Genomic DNA, 18058 nt, shown 5'->3' on the forward strand with positions numbered 1-18058 from the left:
TATTTTCCAAAAATGTAGGAAAGAAAGGATAAATAACTGTGGAATGTTATGGATTTGAACAAAAATGCTCCCAAGCATTATAGATGCCTCCACAGTCAAAATACAGAAATGAGTAATAACCTTCTATTTACTTGACCTAATTTCTAATGCTTTTTTTTTTTTTCATATTAATGGCAATTTCACTGTTGCAAATCAGCTAGTCTTTAATACTTCCTATTTTTCAAGTTGCCCCACAAAGCTCTTTAATAAAAAAAGGCTCAAAGATGTATTTTTAAGCTGGTTATGTCAGATGGCTGGCTGGTCAGACCATAAGGGTAATTTCCTTAAATGTGGTACTAAAACAACCTGTGGGGAGTCCTACAGTCTAACTGATGACAATAGAAAAAATCTGGCTTCTGAGGTTGACCAGGATAATTCCCATGGTCCCCCTACAATGAGCCTCATACAATAGCACCACCAAAAATATTTAACCTTTAATATTTCAAGGCCAGGATACAAACCAATCTGCATGGGGTGCCTGGAATTCTTGAGAAATTTAAATTGTCTGTGTAAGGCTGTTTCTTTATCTGGCCGTACATTGATCTCCCCTTTATCATAGCTCCAGGACAAACATTGCAATTTATACCATAATATTTTCTGAAGCAATGTGCAGGTGATAGTCAATATTGACTCATGTGGTAAAAAGATACCAAAGTACAAATAGTTACAGGAAAAGCAAAAGCAGAAATTAAGAGCTGCCTTCTAAATGAGCTACTCTGTTTTATTGAGAATTATTGCTATAATCAGGAAGACTCCAATCAATAGTAAGTTAAGGGAATTATAACGATGTATGGGAAAAAAATTCGGATACTTTAAAAATAAATTACCACACCTTAACTACATTTCTGAGCTGAGTTTTATTTTGATGATCAGTATCTCTCTGATCCTTGCAAATGTTATGCTATGTAACATAAAAGGGAGATACAATCTCCGTCCAAAAAATAAAAGTCTGAAGAAAGATGGTTTACACCATCCTCTTTGGAAAGAAAATACACAAGGTGTTCAGACACTGCAGTTTTTAACATAACATTTAATCAACTGCAAAGCTGTGTACTTTTATATGTAAGTCTCAGCAATGGGCAGGAATCCTCAAATATGCCTTTAGATATATAAAACCAACATACATCAACATTCTTCACTGCTTTGGCTTCCCACTTGAGTAGTCATGTGGCTCAAGTGCACTTGCTGTTATTTACTACTGCCTACTTCATTTTCTCCTATTTTAATTCTGGACAGGGCAATGATTTGTCCTTCCTGAGCGCACTGATACATAATCTCAGGGCTGATGTTCACAACCTAATGGTAGCAGCACACAACAAATTACCAAGAGGCAACAACTCATCAAGCATGGGCTGCCCAACTATGGTGTAGTACAACTTGGTTCCAAGCATCAATGAAGGATGGTTATGCTAATTGGCATTTTCTTACAGTAGGGCAAGTGAAGAATGTACATGCAATCAATTAACAACAGCTACTGTGTCTCAGCTAATGGGGGCAAACCTATTAAGCTGACATAAGTCATTGTGCAGTGGAGCCTTTAATGAAAAGTGGCCCACCTAAAGAGGCTTTCTCCTAAGCGTTTCTCATGTTGCCTCTTTGTTTTGTATTGTGGATTAGGCAAGGAAGCCACCAGCAGTCTCATCACACTTCTGCCCTTCCTCAATAATCCAAGGTACTAAAAAAAAAGGTCTCTTCAAAAACCCAGTCTGGGATTTTGTATCTCCTTCCCACAGTTCTTTAACAGCTAAAAGAAAGTATGATTAGTCTCATGAATTTGTAACCATGGCTCAAAGCCTCTGCAAATTAGAGCCTGCTTTAAAGGTTAGATCATGTAATGAATTTCTGCCCCAAAACCAGAATAACTGGAAAAATCCCAATGTTCTTATATGTTAAATAGTTTCACATCCATGTATTTTTCAAAACACAGGATACAAACATCCTGTATATCCTGTAGGCATTTCAACAGCTCCCTAAATTCTTTAGAATATTCTCAGTTTGACACTAGGAATTACAGACCATCAGCAATACTTCATACTGCAAAGAGAGAACCTGCTTCTAGGACTGAGCATCTGTAAAATATTTGCATGTAGCACCCTTGCTGATACCAGATATGTAAGATCAAAGTCATAGATTGGACAAGTATAACTCATGTCCTTTACAAATCCTTTAAAATATAGGTTATATCAAAGATTTCTTTGACTGCTCTCAAATTTAGACAGTCTTAGACAGATAAACCTGTCAAGTAATTTATAAATGCTTTTACCGAACTTCTGAGTTTTTTCCAGGAGGCTAAGGCAGATCACTGGAAGTATGCAGTTCAATTGTATAACTCAAATTGCTTCATGCTACTCTTCTTCATGCTTAACTCCTTAAGTATAGATGTGGCTCTTTCACCACAGATGTTTTGCTACAGATTTCAGTCCAGTATTTTGAGTACCCAATTTCTATCCAAAGATGATCATGGATTGCATTCACACTAATGCCGTGGTGCCGTTGCCAGCTAGCATGCTTCCCCAGGCACTGGGCAATCTTCTGCCTGCTCCAAACGGGGAGGATGGGGGCTAATCACAGCGCAGGAGGGCAGGCAAAGCACCTGCTCACGTTCACCTTGCCCATCGATGGCACAGGTGCGCGGAGGAGGCAGGAAAGAAGCGGAGCGACTTCTTCATGGGGGAGAGTGTTTATTGGAGAGAAAAATCCACGGAAAAAACCCAAGAAACATGGCTTGCAGGGGTCTTGAACTCCCACAATTTGGATGTGGAAAACACACAGTAACCAAAGGAACATCAGCCAGGGGGTGTTACCGAGGCGGGGAGAAGGAATTACAGCAAATGGGAGAAGGGGTAGGCAGGGAGGAGTAACAAGGGCCAATTAGCTACCAAGGAACATAGAAGAAAACCAAATATGAGAAATAAGGGGAGGGGAGGGCTGCAGTCAATGGTAAGGCACGGATGTACATATTTTTCACAGCCTTTTGAATGCTCAAGGCTTTTGGGCTGTGGAAGCATCAAACCAATGGACTTTTTGGTCCACTTGATTCATCTGATCATGGCTCAACGCAACACATTAACACATGGTAAATCTTTGAAAAGAGGAAGGATTTGAATGGTCAGGGAGATGGGACAGTCAGGGCTGGAAATATTAACTTGCTGTATAAGGAACCTACTACTTTGCAGAAGCAAATTCAGTGTTTCTGTATTTTCATTGCTAAGAGGGTGGAAAAGAGTTATACTGCATTGCATCAAATGCCCTGGGTAATATATTAATGTAATGAGGAACAATTAATTTGAAATTAGTGTACCTTGCTGCAACTACATATAGTTATACTTTTATTCATGTAGATATAACTATATATAGTTATATATAGTTATACTTTTATACAACTATATATAGTTATACTTTTATATCATGTAGATGATAATCAGAACTCAACCCTTTCTCCTTCTGAGTTCACCTGAATCTGTTAGAAGCTGGATGCACCATGAAGTTTTCCAATTAAAAGCCAATGTGATTCTTCCTGGAATTATATTATGCCCCTGACTTCCTGTTTTCCTTAAAACCATATTAAAGTTAATGCATCTCATTACTAATGATATAGTCCAAACAACAGCAAATTGAGTAAAACACATATTCATAACTGTATTTAAAAAAAAGTAATTAAGTCAATGCCCACAAAATTTGTTTGCAGAAACTGTGGGTTACTATTCCACCAAGCATTTCAGTTTCTATCAAAACATTCAAAGATTTTGGTAACATTTTTTGCCCTTCCTAAGGGACATATTGGGCATAGGAACATCATAAAAACAACACTAACAGCTGAATTACCATTCTGCAATGACTGAATTAAATCATAGCAGAATTGGGAAAATACTTACGCTCCACAAAGTAAGAGCTGGCATCAATCTTCCAGATAATTTGGCCACGGTGAGAGCCATTGACGCCACGGTTCTTGTAGTCCAAAAAGTTTTCCGACAAGACCTCGTCTATAAACAAAGAAGATTGGTTTCAGTAAGTGCCTGTTATGACAATATGCACAGCAGAGAGTCAGGCTAAAAATACAACTTTGGCTTGATAGAACATACTAGAGCTACTAGAGAGTTTGGCATGATATGTTGAGAAATCAGATTTATCATTCATTTATATTATTCAAAAGTTCAGCCAAAGCAGCTGAAGCAGCAACCCAGGATGGGCTGGGCCATGGCCTCATTGCTCCAGCTTCAGTAGGATGAAATGGATTTCGCATCTGTGCCTTGACAAAGCAAAAGGCCACAATCCCTACCTGCAGAGACCAGCCAGCAACCTCCTGGGCTTTTCCTTTAACAGAGATTTGTACAAATGTGCTTTAACCAACTCAGCCTTGCTATGCAAATAGTCCTGGATGGGTCCTGAGGCTCAGTTCTGGAGACAATTTTGTTAATTATTAGTTGCACTAAAAAGTGAGAATCTCACTCAATCTGACATTAAAATACATCAATTGTAAACACTGAAGAATTGGCTTTGTTTCAAGAAGAAAACGAAGATAATGCCACACAACAAGGGACACTATGCCTGAGGACATATTGATGGTGTGACCAACTGCAGAACAGATGAGGCAGCCCAACAGACAAAGCTGAGAAACCCAAAGACTATCACAATAGTTTAACAAAGGAGACTAAGTTGAAGGAAACTACACTTCCACTGAAAGAAGAAAGCAGCAAACAGATTATCAGTATTGTCCCATTGGCTTTACATAGTCATGCTCTCAAAGGAGGAAGGTGAGCGAGTACTGACACTGAACTCTTTGGCGATACTCTCTTGAGGGATTTACAACAGAAATCCTTCTAATGAGGTCACTAACAATTGCAATGGATAATTATAAATAGCAATGCTATCTACAACAAATTTTCCCTTTGCTGACTTGCTAACTGTCAGGAATTATTTCACCAGCTGTGTTTCATTCTCTGTTTTGAAGTACATCTCTGCTGTAATCTTTCAATAGCAAAGTCCTCTGGTAGGATTTCTGTTCTCACTTTGTACTTTATAGTTGGTTGTGTCTTCTTTTAAATTCCAAATTATATATATCTAAAAAAAGCAGGTAAGTATACAACTGTTACTCTCAGAGTTCTGGTTTACTTATGAATACCTTGAGTAAAGGACCATCTTGGATACAGATTATCAAGAATCATGCACATCATTCTGTGCAAGTAGAAACATTATATACTTGCGAGAAGACTTAAACTTGTCCTTTTTGCTTTGGTAGGCAAAACACTTTATACTTAAAGGTGAGCATATACTGAAATGTTGCACTGAGCTGGAGCCTGGGAACCCCGCCTGGCTCTTATCCTGAAGGGGCACAGAAAGTATCCCTCAGCTCTGGCATGCTGCTCACTGGCTTCTTCACTTGTGATGTTTATTTATCATATTTAGTTTCTGTAAGCTGCTGGAGATGCTCCAACACCTGCCATGTTATTATGATGCATGGGCAATTACTGTTCCTCAAGATATACTGTTTATAAAATAGCAGGCTTGCTTAAGGACGCTTAGCTGAGCTGGACTGGATGGTCTTGCTTAAGAAACTGCAGGCATTTTAGGCCAGAGTTTAGTGGCACAGGAGATCCCAGAATCAGCTTTAAAATACTGTGTTCATAGGCAGTATCTGTGGGGACCAGCTGGCACTTCCACTGTAACTGCTTCCTGCAGCTGGCACAAAGGCAGCATGAACTCTGCCACCCACAGCCCCTCTAATTTGACAGAGATATTGATATATGCCCATACCCAAACTAAAGCACATCCCTATTGCAAGCTGCGCCAGTGGGGATGACTCCAGAAAACTCTTTCCTCCTTTTTGTTGAAAAAGTGTAGGAAGCCTGGAAAACCAGGCTGAGAAAGAGGACCACTATCCATCTGCATGTCCAAGGTAGAAGACCACGGGAAGGGAAGGATAAACAAGCCAGTCTATGGTTACAGCTGACAGGTGAGACCACAGGAAATCGGTAACAAGCTGCTCCCACTGAGTAACACCTGCACACTGCCTCATACCATGGAGGCAAGAGACAGGGACGTGTGGGAAGCATCCAGAGAAAAGCAGGTCCCCAGGGAAGGGATACATACATGGAACTAGTCATGTGCACACAGTTTATGGACAGAGGCCACTGATGAAATACAGGCTCAGGCAGCAGAAAGGGTAATTTAATATGGGCTTATGGAGCTCTGCAATATGCAGGACACCCAAATAGGAGCAGTGCAATCTCTAAGTATAAAAACAATTTGTATATAAAGCATATTTACAAATATCATGATTTAGAAATCCAATATGTAAATTGTTCTCACAGTCAGTTTTAACCCTGTCTGTCTCTTTTGAAAGAAGTACTTCCCTAATTCCAAAGAAATAAAAATTATTTTTAGACTAGTAGAAATTTATGTTCATTGGGATTTTTAAGCCAGACAAATTTTATCTCTAGAAGAGCACATTCAGGTCCAAAAGGGAAATTTTGCTCTTTCAATTTTTTAAGGTATGTATTTTTGGAAGGTGAAAGATAAGAAAGAAATATCCTCTGGCAAGTTAAAAATAGCAGTAATTGAAACTTGTCAGGAGTCTGGAATGTATGAATATTCCTGGTTGATCTGTTTTAATTGGCAAGGAATACTATTCCAGGCATACTATTCCCTCAACATGCACATTATGTATGTAGCATACTGACAAAGAAAATGGTGCATGTGAAATACAACACTGTTTAGTGCACTAGATGCATATGTATGTACATATATTTACCAACATTCATGCCATAGGTAAGCGAATAGATGGTATGGTATGCTAAGGAGAAAGAGTATGTGCAAAGGAAAACAAATTTTATTTCCTGTATCTCTTGAGAATCCCTGTAACAAAGGAACTGACCTTTAAAACATATTGCATCTTAATTCCCAAAGGTAAATGGTGAAATACTTTGTTTCACCTCCATACAAATGAAGAGCAGAGTTAATGTTGCTCCCTTTCATATTTCAGGCAGCAACTAATGCCTTTTGACATATTTCCAATGAAGCTTTGTAATGCATCTCCCTCCCTCTATTTTTGAAATGCGATTAACCTTTAAACTAGCTATTTGCTTCCTCTGCATAGCTTGGGTTTGGCCCTGCTTGGCCAAAAAGCAAACACTTTGCAATTGCTCTCAGGTCGGCAGCTTCATTTCCCTGGGCAATAGACAGCTAACTAATTAAGGAAAGTGTAAAATGGGTGAGTATTTGGGATGTGCTGCACTTTGAACATCATTAGTGGCTCCTGGAGCTAGAGCTGGGGATGGTGAGGGTGTCTAAGATGGGGAGCCAGCAGACATTGCTCTCTGCCCCCGCTGCCTTTGGGCATGCAGAAGTGTCAGCTGCCTCTTGCTGGAGAGGGGAGGTGGCTGCAGACCCACAAGGCTTCACTGGGACAGGAGCAGCAGCTCCCACAGTCATCCCACGGGCCCTAGAAGAAACAGGGAAGGTGATGCACGACCAGGAGCCAGGCAGCCCAGATCCAAATAGCAGTCAGAGGGACCAAGGCATGCTAGAAGCAAATGACAGCAAGTGCTTTGGGAACCAGCAGCAATTCTGATGGACTGCTTCTCCTCACCAAACCAGATACCGCCAAGCACAGCCTTTTACTGCTAAAAATATTCTGTGTTGTCACTTCCATGTGAGCATCCCAATATACTTCACAAGCACTAGAGAGAGATAAAGAACCATGGCCACCAAAGAAAGTTATCTTTCAGATGAAAAACAGTACGCAATTGGCAAAAAGCATGCTGTTTTTCAGAGGAATTAGGGAAAATGTTGATAAAGGCCACTCCTCAAAAAGATTTGTGAACAATCTAATAGGGACTTCAAGTGCTGTCAGCAGCCTACGCTAAACAGACAGGACCTCGGTATTTGAAAGTTTGCCTGAAATTCCCACAGAAAAGCAAACAGATAGTCAATACATCTTCCTCAGAAGGATTGATGGATTTTAAATTACAAATAGCTGAGTGACCCTTTTGGTCTGTTTGGTTTTACTTAGGAGGGAGAAATGAAAAACTAACTCCCTTTCTCAAACAGTATTTTGCTGATATATATGACCTGCCTATCTTTCCACATTCTCAAACACTAACAACTACAAAATTTAGAATAACGCGTCTACTTTCAAAGAAACAAATAATTAACATGAGACAGAAATACAATGTCAGACAGGTTCCTGAACTTGGTACAGTATTCCAGTCTCTTATCCATCACTGATTTAACACTACATACAACAACACTCGCTTCCTATAAAAATAATGCAATTATGGCGCAAAAATAAGAGTTACACATCATGTCTTGATCCCTTCTGAAAAGGAAATGCCGTACTTCTGAAATTACAGAAGGACTTCTAGTCTTCAGCTAAATAAATCTGCGTTAGTTTGAAATTTAAAAGTGTTTTTGGTCAATATGTATGTCTGTATTATGACATATGACGATAGCTAGCAAAATGCTTTTAAAAACAATTTTCTGTATGAAGAGGCTGCGCTCTGGTTGATCTGTTTTGCAACTAGCATGGAAAGCTGCAGGAAAGAGATTTCATAAATCACAGAATCAGTTAGGTTGGAAAACACATCTGAGGTCACTGAGTCCAACCTATGACCGAACACCACCTTGCCAACCAGACCATGGCACTGAGTGCCACGTCCAGTCTTTCCTTAAACACCTCCAGGGACAGCGACTCCACCAGCTCCCTGGGCATTCCAGTATCTAATCACCCTTTCTCTGAGGAAATTCCTCCTAATGTCCAGCCTAAACCTGCCCTGGAGTAGCTTGGGACTATGTTCTCCCATCCTATCATCACTGGTTGCCTGGGAGAAGAGGCTGGCCCCCATCTGGCTATAACCTCCTTCCAGATAGTTAGAGTGATAAAGTCCTCCCTAAGCCTCCTCCATGCTAAACATCCCCAGCTCCCTCAGCCACCCTTCACAGGACATGTGTTCCAGACCCTTCATAAAGTACCAATAAAATAAAATAATCTTGCAGAATAGTAATAGAAGGGGTAAGCCATAAATAAGCTTCATATTTCTGATGTTTATTCTCTTGCCACCCAATCTATCACTTGAAGAAGAAAACAAAATGATGACACAGCCTCTGCAATTCACAAGTGGAGCTTGTAGTGACTTGTATCAGGCCATGAAAGTGTTTCCCTTTTGCAATCCTTTAGCTTTGCAAAACCCAGCCCTTGGAAGCTGTGCTTCCAAAGAGCTGTACAATACAAGCAGTCATCATTCTGCAGAAGAGAAGCTATTAATGAGAAATATATGCTGAAGATGCAGATCCCAATTTCTTATGTATGAAGATACCACATTTTAAAAATCACAAATAATAGTTAGGAACATTTCCATTGACTTCAGCTGCTACATATTAAGCTCTAGTGTGGATTGAAACTTCACTGTTAATTCATTTGCCAATTTCTGCTGCAGGCAATTAACATACTGCAATTTACAGCTAGCATCCCTCCTTCTATAACTTCTTAGGGAGAAGAGTTCTGGAAAACAAGGGCCTAATGCTTCCCTGGTGCTGCAAGCTCAATTCTTGATCTAAGAGTTTTGCATATGCTTTTTTTTGAGTACATCAATGGCTCCATTTTAATCCCACAAAAATTAGCCCCTTGCCCAGCTAAAGAAAAAAAACTGGGAGGGAGAAATGTGAACAATGAGTGGAGAAGAGCAGCATGAGGAAGACATGGCAAGAGAAAGATGAAAGGAAAGTAGGGAGATAAGCTGTAATAAAATGGGGAGTGAGGTGGCAAAGTTAGAATAATTCTTGGTCACCGAGGGCAGAAGATGGTGGCCATGAGTAAAACTGCTTCTGGCACACAGAAAGGCCAGCATGGTGGATTTCAAACGTGAAGCAGAAAGAATTACACATTAAACCCAAATGACACATCGGCCATTCCCAAAATCAAGGGGTCTCAACTTTCAGCAAAACACTTTTATCTTTGAACATGTAGCTTACTTTCAGAGCCATTTATCACCCTTTACCACTCCACCAGTCTCCAAATTACTGCTGGGAGATAGCATTCTCATCTTTTATGACACCAACAACAATTAAAAACGCAAATGACTGGCCGTTACAGAGACCCTATTAAATCTTGGCAATGATAAGCGTGGGTGTTCAGAAGGCTCTGGATGAACTGTGGATCCAGTTCTTCCTCACTTGTACTTGAGCTGACCACACTGAGAGTTTGAGCCCTGTCACTCAAGGGACTTCCCTCTCCTTCCCTGCAACAGTGGAACCTCTGGCTAAAAGCAGAGTTGATGGCCATGGACTCTGTTCTTCTATGGTGTCCAGCCATAGAAGGTGGGAGCTGTGTTTGGGAGCTGTGTTTGGGAGCTGTGCTCCAGAACAACCCACCACTCATCTATTTCTCTTCTGTAACCACAAATCTTCTGCTGAAAAGGTAGAAAGAATGAAGAAAGCAAGGAGTGGAGGATAAGCATTAAAAACTTGTGGGGACTAAAACCCCAACAGCAGATGTTAGGTTGCAGTGGGATGGGCATCTATCCAGTAATACTGGTGTCATTTGGCTCTGCTTACCCTTAGATGTGTGATGGCACCACACAGCTGTCAGTGTTACTTCAGCTATGCCCGTCCCAACTACAGGCTTCTCCTTTAAAGCACCTGCACTTCCAGATTTATTCTTAACCCTGCAGCAGGGGCACCACATTTGGGTCTCAGTACAGCAACAGCTCTACTTCAGCTATGCATTGCACAAACATATTCACAAGTAATGACATCCGGTTTGCACACAGAACTGAAGATGGGAGGAAGGAATCCAAACAAGGATATTGAAAAAGTGAATATATCCAATGTGTGGTAAGGTACAAAATAGAAGAATTTTGTTTGCTTGTTTTTAATATGACAACAGTTCCAAAGTTCTCACAATGGAAGCCTCCCCATTTACTACAGTGCAATTTGGAAAATGAAGATTAGGACAAAGCAGCGCACCCATGAAATTTGCAAGAAAATTTTAAAATAAGAGATACTGCAGGCCCAAGGCAATATGAAGACAAGATATAAAGAGACATTGGAAGATCTGAAATGTGAACAAGGATGACATTTTTCCAGGTTAACAATGTTCATTAAATATGGGGGAAATAATTTGCAGTATTTGAAAAATGGATTTACAGAAATGTTAAAAGACATAACAGCAGACAGTAAATTAGACAGGAGCTTGTAATCTGATAAAGCAGTAAAAAAAAAAAATCCAAACGCAACTCAGATGTGTACACTGAAGCCCCACCGTGCAAAGAATCTCTTGAGAATCTGGATTGATTTTATCTGAAAAATGGTATTCAGTTATAAACTTATTACAAAGTGAAAGATTTCCAGTGAAGAAAAAAAATGTCTTTAGGGCTGGAGAGATCAATGGATGAGCAAGATTACAAAAGCTAAATGCATACACAGTCATTACAGTAGTTGTGGAAGGCAGCATGGGAATATTCCTGTGTTATGAGCAGTGCAATGTAAGTGTTATAAACACTAAGGAATGGGAAGGATTTAGTTCTAAACCAGAAAACTAAGAGAAGAAAAACATATGCTGAACCTTCAAAATCCACATGGCTGGCTTGACAACCTCTCCAAAACAAATCTTTCTGCTTTAAGCCTTATCCTGCCAAGAATTTTATATTTGTTCTGTCCACTGTTTACACCATGATTGATTTTATCCAGTCAATGGTCTGAGCCTGCTGCATGGAATACGCTTCTTTTGAAGGATTGAGGCCAAAACCTGGGATTTGGTGCACCAATATCCCCCACTAACTGATTTCCTCAGAAATATTTTAGTAGGTGATCATTACTGACTTCACTGTAAGTCTGGGCTATTCAGCAATATCGGCAGTTTTATCCACGGGCATAAGGACCCTAGAAATCACTGAGAAGGCATGAGGATGCAGTACTCCCTGTCTGCATTATTTCCGTCTCCTGATATTCAGCATGAATAGTTGCAGTGGAAAACTGTTCTACCCATTCACCTAGAAAGATGTTCATAAGAGCTGTTATTTTATGGAGAAGTAATACACGAAAATGGGAATCCTTTGGCACAAAGTAAACACCTCTACCACATATTAAATATCTTTGAGGAAAAGAACTGGCAGTCTGCAGGCTTCTTTACTATGAATTCCCTAAAAGACCATAAAGCACACCAATACTACACTAACCACTCTGCAGAAGGTTTTTGGTGCATTGCTACTACCAACATTAACACAAATGACAGCTGAACCTTGGGAGCACTGAAAGGGAAGGTATGTTAGAAGCCATACATGTTGGGAATATTCAGAGACCCTTGCATTTAAACGTTGACTGCATCTACTTGTAAAGGGGTGAATCAGATGCAAAAGCTAACTGTGTTCATGTCACACTTGCTGGGTCTGTGAAACAGCATATCCAGGTTTTGTCTGGCTGAAGTGGCTCACCGGATACAGAACTGGGAAAGGCAAAAAGTGACTCAGCCTGATAAATCACTCCCACTGGAACAAAAAGCAGCCAGGTGAAGGCAAGCCAGGTTGGAACAAAGAACTGATATCACTGCAGTAATATATCTGCCAAAGGCCTGTGATACCTGCTCCTCTGACACTTTTTGTTCCTGATATAAATAGCGCTGTGCCTCGAGAAAGCTGCCTGGCCACCTCTGTTGATGTTTCACAGAGGGAGCAGAATTGCAGATGTCCAACAAAGCTTAACTTGCTGAGTTGATCACAGCCAGCCATGGTTGCCATCCCCAGCCTGGTGACAGACCCAACTACAAGATGACCTACTGAGGAGGAGCCCTAAGACCACAGTGAGATTCTCTTCCAAAGGCCATAAAAGGATTGGAAAAGTGGGTAACCCCAGGACACAACATCAACAAAATTCACTCTAAGCAGGCACATTGTGAAGAGTTTTGTTTTACAGATGGCTGTAGCTGAAGCAGAGAGGTGGAGCAACCATCCAAAAACGGACAGAGAGCCTAAGTCGGGGATTAGACCTATAACAAAGACACCCACAACCCCACCCTTATACGAACATTGCTGTTTCTAACATTTTACATTTCTGCTGGCAACATTAACATGCTTTCTGCTTGTATGCATTCAATGTTTGGTAAAATAACTGCACAAACAAGTTCTGGTCCAAGTCTGACGGCAGGAAAAATGTACATTTTTCCACTTGTCTCAGTGGGTAAAATAGCAACACAGGCCATTTAAGCCTGAGAGTATTTAAAAATCAACCCAGAGAGTATTTAACCAAATGTTTAAATGTCTATTAAGCAATAGTTATTAGATTGGTCAGGTTGTGGGGAATTGCCTTTTTGGGGCAGAAATAACACCACAAGATGAAACAGAGGAGGAAAAAAGTTTTGAAGTTAAACTTTAGTCACTAATCAGGTGAAGACATTTCTACTTATATAAATTTGAGAAGAACTACTCTGGAAAAAGCCAGATATGGGCAAGATACTGGATTTGTGTACGAAGACATTTTTAATAAATAGCCTTTAGTAATATTTTGCTTTCATGTAAGGAAATGTTGAAAGAAAGAAAGCCTACTTCATATGGGTAAGAAAAGTATAATGTTAGCCCTGATAAACCCGTAACATCAGAGTGCACAGACACTGGAGCAAATGATTTTTTTGAAAGTCTGCTTTAAACATTTCTCATTAGTTCCTTTACATCAGATACCAAGGTGATGACAGAAGTGAAATCTAGTAGCAGCTAAAATGCCACTGCAGTAATTATAAGATAGCTCTTTATCTACAGGCAGCTGCCAGCAGTCCATATTAATTTATCTAAAGGGGCTTCATACTGTAGCAAATAGCAACAGCAAATGAGATAAGAGAGAAAGAGAAAGCCTTGAGATAAGTAACTGCAAATATTCCAGCTGCCTCACACTAGCCATTAAATGAGAGTCCTTACTTAAAAAAATACACTCTTTCTTCATTATTCATAACTTTATTTTAGTTTAATTTTTGTCCCCAATGGGCCTTTTCTTTACAAATAGCTTTTCTGCACAGAAAACTTAAATTCCAGAGACTTTTAAATAGCAACAGAGCTTTGTTATGTTCAAATTTCTTAGAGAACTCTTTTTGAGTGTTTACACATATTTTTGATTGTGGGTCTCTTTCTGAAAAACTGCTGAATGTTCATAATACTGTAATTCTCTTGAGGGAAGACAAACACACATTTCAGATGAGTTGTTATAGAATGTAGAGGTTTCTCTGCATTGCTCAGAACTGATAGATAGTATATAAGAGGGGAAGTTAGAGCATCTCTAGAGTTCCAGCTTAGCAGGAATGAAACGTAATTCCTATTCCTGAAGGCACAGTATGTGTTGAGAAGTGTTTGTTTTCCCAATTTACATTTTTTTTGGTCATCTTTCCACGGCTAATCTTAAAATGTGCTGAAGGAATAATATCTATATTTTAAGAGAGTCAACATTTACTATTCTCCCTTCAACTAGGGAGTTTTTCTATGGCCCTTCATGAAAATCATGTACGTGTGCATGGATGTTTTCAGGAAGCTTCAGGATGGATACTATTTTTTGCCATGAGAGACCTGACCACCATTTTCTACATTGTTTTACGAGAGACTGACTGGCTGCTTAGTCCATTTCCTGAGACCATGAGCAAATCCTAGTAACTTCTAATAACCAGTACTAAATCCAGCTCTTACCTGCATCTGCAAAGACTGTTTTGTTTCCCAGCTGGCCATCCTAAGGAATGCATAAATGGATTGAAGGGGAGAAGAACATGTATCTTGTGATAAAAGGAGCTGTGGCTCTTCACAAGAGCAGCCAGCAGACAGAATTTCCACACAGGGAGGACTCCCTCTTTCAGGCTACTTTAACTTTTGAATAGCATCCCAAAATGTCCCACAGTATGAAAACATATAGGACACATGATTTCTGCTCTTTCTTTTTTTTTTTTTTTTTTGAAGCCCTTTATATCATCTCTATTTCCCCAGACTTAGAATACCATTACTCTGAAGTCTGCAGTTTATTGGGTATCATCAAAATTTTAGTGATGGCAGGAGTGGTGAAAACAGAGTAAGTTTTATGCATTTCAAAACCAACACTCATACAAAATTATTTGGAGATATGTCCTAGAATACTACAATGGCAACGATTAAACTCCTACAATGTGAGAACTGCCTTCTGTTCTGCTTCTGCATAGCCCCTTCCTGGGATACTCCCACAAGACAAATAACAAATACCAACTCCAATGCTCCCAACACCAAGGCTTAAAGAAAATCCACAACACACTGCCTGATATCCTAAGGATGAAAATAATTTCCCAGTTCTCATGACTCTCCACAATACTACATTAAAACCTTTCAGCTCCAATTTCACCAGCCCAATCACAGAAAGGATTGGGCTGTATCCACAAGCTGGATTGAGACACGCTAGAATGACCAGCAGCATCGCAACAGTTAACAGAGTTGCCATACAAGTGATAATAATAGGTTTCAACACTAATCCTCTCCCGAGCAGAGTGGGAAAAGCTCATAGTTTCTTTGGTTCTCTTGTTCCAGTCTGGCTGCTAATTCAAAACATAGTTATAGATCAGTTTACATTGTGAAGGTCATATCCACAAGGCCAGGAACATTCCCTCTCTAAACAGGAATGCAGACTCACCAAATCTGTGCAAATGCAGACACAAATCTAAACCATTAGGGATGTCTGGATCTCCCGCCCCTACGAACTGGTCACAAACAGAAGGCATCAGTGTTTTATTTCAGGTCAGAAGGGTGCTTTGTACTGACCCTTCCAACTGTCCCTACTTTGTCACCATCAGACTGTGCCGTCATACAGCCACACAAACTCGATTCTGTCCTGATGAAACTAAACTGGAAGATGCACTACAGCAACTCAAGGGCATTCAGTTTGTCAGACTGAACTGTTCTAACTCAAGCCCTCAAAACACCTTCATCAGATGTTTGCTTCTACAGGCCCATTCCTACTGGTTCGCCCTACTTTGTAAATGTGGATACAGCCACAATGCCAGTTACCTTCATAGATTCTGAGTGTTTTCCGTGTCAAACAAACACTAAAACCCAAGTGATCTTCACAGTCTTCCATGTTCTTTAAAGGGAACCAAACCAAAGCTCATCTTACATGAGGTTTGGGGGGGGGGGGGGGCATGAGGGGGAAGAGGGGAAGGGAAGAGAAAAAAGCTAATGAGGGATGCTGTTGTCTGCTGTTTCCTCAGTTATTTATAGTGGGAACCTGAGAGAGTGGAGACAAAACACCTTCAAAGACATCAAGGATCAGCTACTGGTTTCTTGGGGACTGGACACACTATTTATTTTTCATTTGGCAGCGGCATTCCTTGGAACAAGCCATTGACTGTTGTCATAAACAACTGGTATTCAGCCAGCAGGATTAAGGATACACTTCAAAATTTGCCCCTACAATTTACTGGGGTGTCTGGGGCAATGTATCCTGTTTGATATGGTAAATTAAGCAGGAGTACCAGGGTGTATTTTTATTTTGTCCAGTTAAATTTCTATGTATTCATGTTAACTATCAAAAAAAATTAAGAGTGTGTCTTCACAGCCCTGGATGCAATGCCCAAGCTGTAAAACCTGGCTGAACGAGCTCAGTCAGTGTGAAACAGCCCTATGCACTTTCTGTTGACTTCAGACCTCCAGAAGGAATGCTTTGCCTCTATCCACTGAGGCAACAATTCACGGGTTGCCTGCACTACTGCAGAGCAGGCATACAGTATTTCTTAGTGCCCAGTACTGGGGGCTGCTGTGTCTTGTCATCTATTCCAGCAAAACATTCCACTTCAAACTTAACTGTAAACATAAGTAATTTTCTGTTAAGGCCGAAAAACAAGACTGATTTCGCGGCATCTGTTTTAAATCCAGTCTGTTTCTTTCCTAAAGGATTTACATTTCAGAAACCTACTTGTATTTTCAAAGCAGGACATTTTATGAGGTTACTCATGGGAACAAGTACTGCAACCCGGCTTATTGTAACCTCCACTTCTTTCCCTCCATGTCCTAAATAGCCACCCTTGTGTATCCCTTTGTACAATCTCTCCAATACCCTGCACTTATTTTCCAATGCGTAACACCTTGCCACCATATTTCTTCTACATGCTCAGACCTATTATCTAGTACTTTCTCACATATCCCCTATGTCACCAACATCTGTGTTCCCAATATCTTCAGTATGTGAAGCCAAGCCATTTGGTTTTATCCACTAAAGCACTTAAGTAACACTGTGGCTGCCTACAATGTCCCCTATGCCTGCTCCGAAAGCTCATCTCACAACATCACATGCTTTATCTGGTTTCAGTTGTCTGTCTGGGCAAGATGAAACAGTGCTATTAGAACTAAAATATCTGCTTAGTGCTAGGCACTGTCCAAATAGACAAGGAAAGTGATTTACCAACATTTCCCTTTCTGGGGGCACCAGTTCTTTACGAAGTTGCTGGTTTTCAAGAAACATGTAAGAACTTCACATTTTTAAGACCCCTAATAGACAGAGAAATGCATCTGAAACTGATCCACCATGTTCAAAATTTACCAGAAAGCAACGAGTTAACATAAAGTCCAGTCTCAGCAGCAGGACTATTTCCATAGGAACCAAACCAGGTTAAGAAAAGCTAATTTTATACTGAAGTGAAACAATCAGGTAAAAGCCGATTGAAACCATTTCTTATTACTCTTATGTGGGGCTGGATTTACTAGATGGAGTTGCCAAAAATATGCTAATGTACATGGCTCAATATAACTTCCAATACACAATAAAAGGGAAAAAAAGCAAAACTTTCTGGGACAAGTTCAGACTGTCTCAGTCTATAATTATTGTTCATATCAAAATATCCTGTGGCTATAGAGAAAAAAGCATTCTTACAAGGTTTTTAAATGATTCATATTCTTGACTTGTAAAACCTCTCATCTGTCACAGATTACTCAAGGACTCTCAAGAGGAAAACCTGAAAATATTATACTGTCTTGAAACAGGAGGTATTTTCCCAACATCCAAATGGCTTTAAAATGAATTTATCTTGAAATGTCAAGAA

The 18058-nt window shown here is 40.1% G+C and overlaps 1 protein-coding gene across 1 annotated transcript in view; it reads right to left on the bottom strand.

Annotated features, from left to right (window-relative positions):
* HECW1 (HECT, C2 and WW domain containing E3 ubiquitin protein ligase 1) overlaps nt 1-18058 on the bottom strand; it is a gene marked incomplete at both ends in the record, with an annotated part of 181265 nt that overhangs the window by 152796 nt on the left and 10411 nt on the right. Inside the window, one exon of the mRNA XM_082278039.1 lies at nt 3915-4022. Coding sequence (XP_082134165.1) covers nt 3915-4022 — 108 coding nt within the window. The remainder of the gene's footprint in view (nt 1-3914; nt 4023-18058) is intronic.

The sequence above is a fragment of the Coloeus monedula genome, assembly GCF_965178545.1.
Source record: "Coloeus monedula genome assembly, chromosome: 1".
Classification (NCBI taxonomy): Eukaryota; Metazoa; Chordata; class Aves; order Passeriformes; family Corvidae; genus Coloeus; species Coloeus monedula.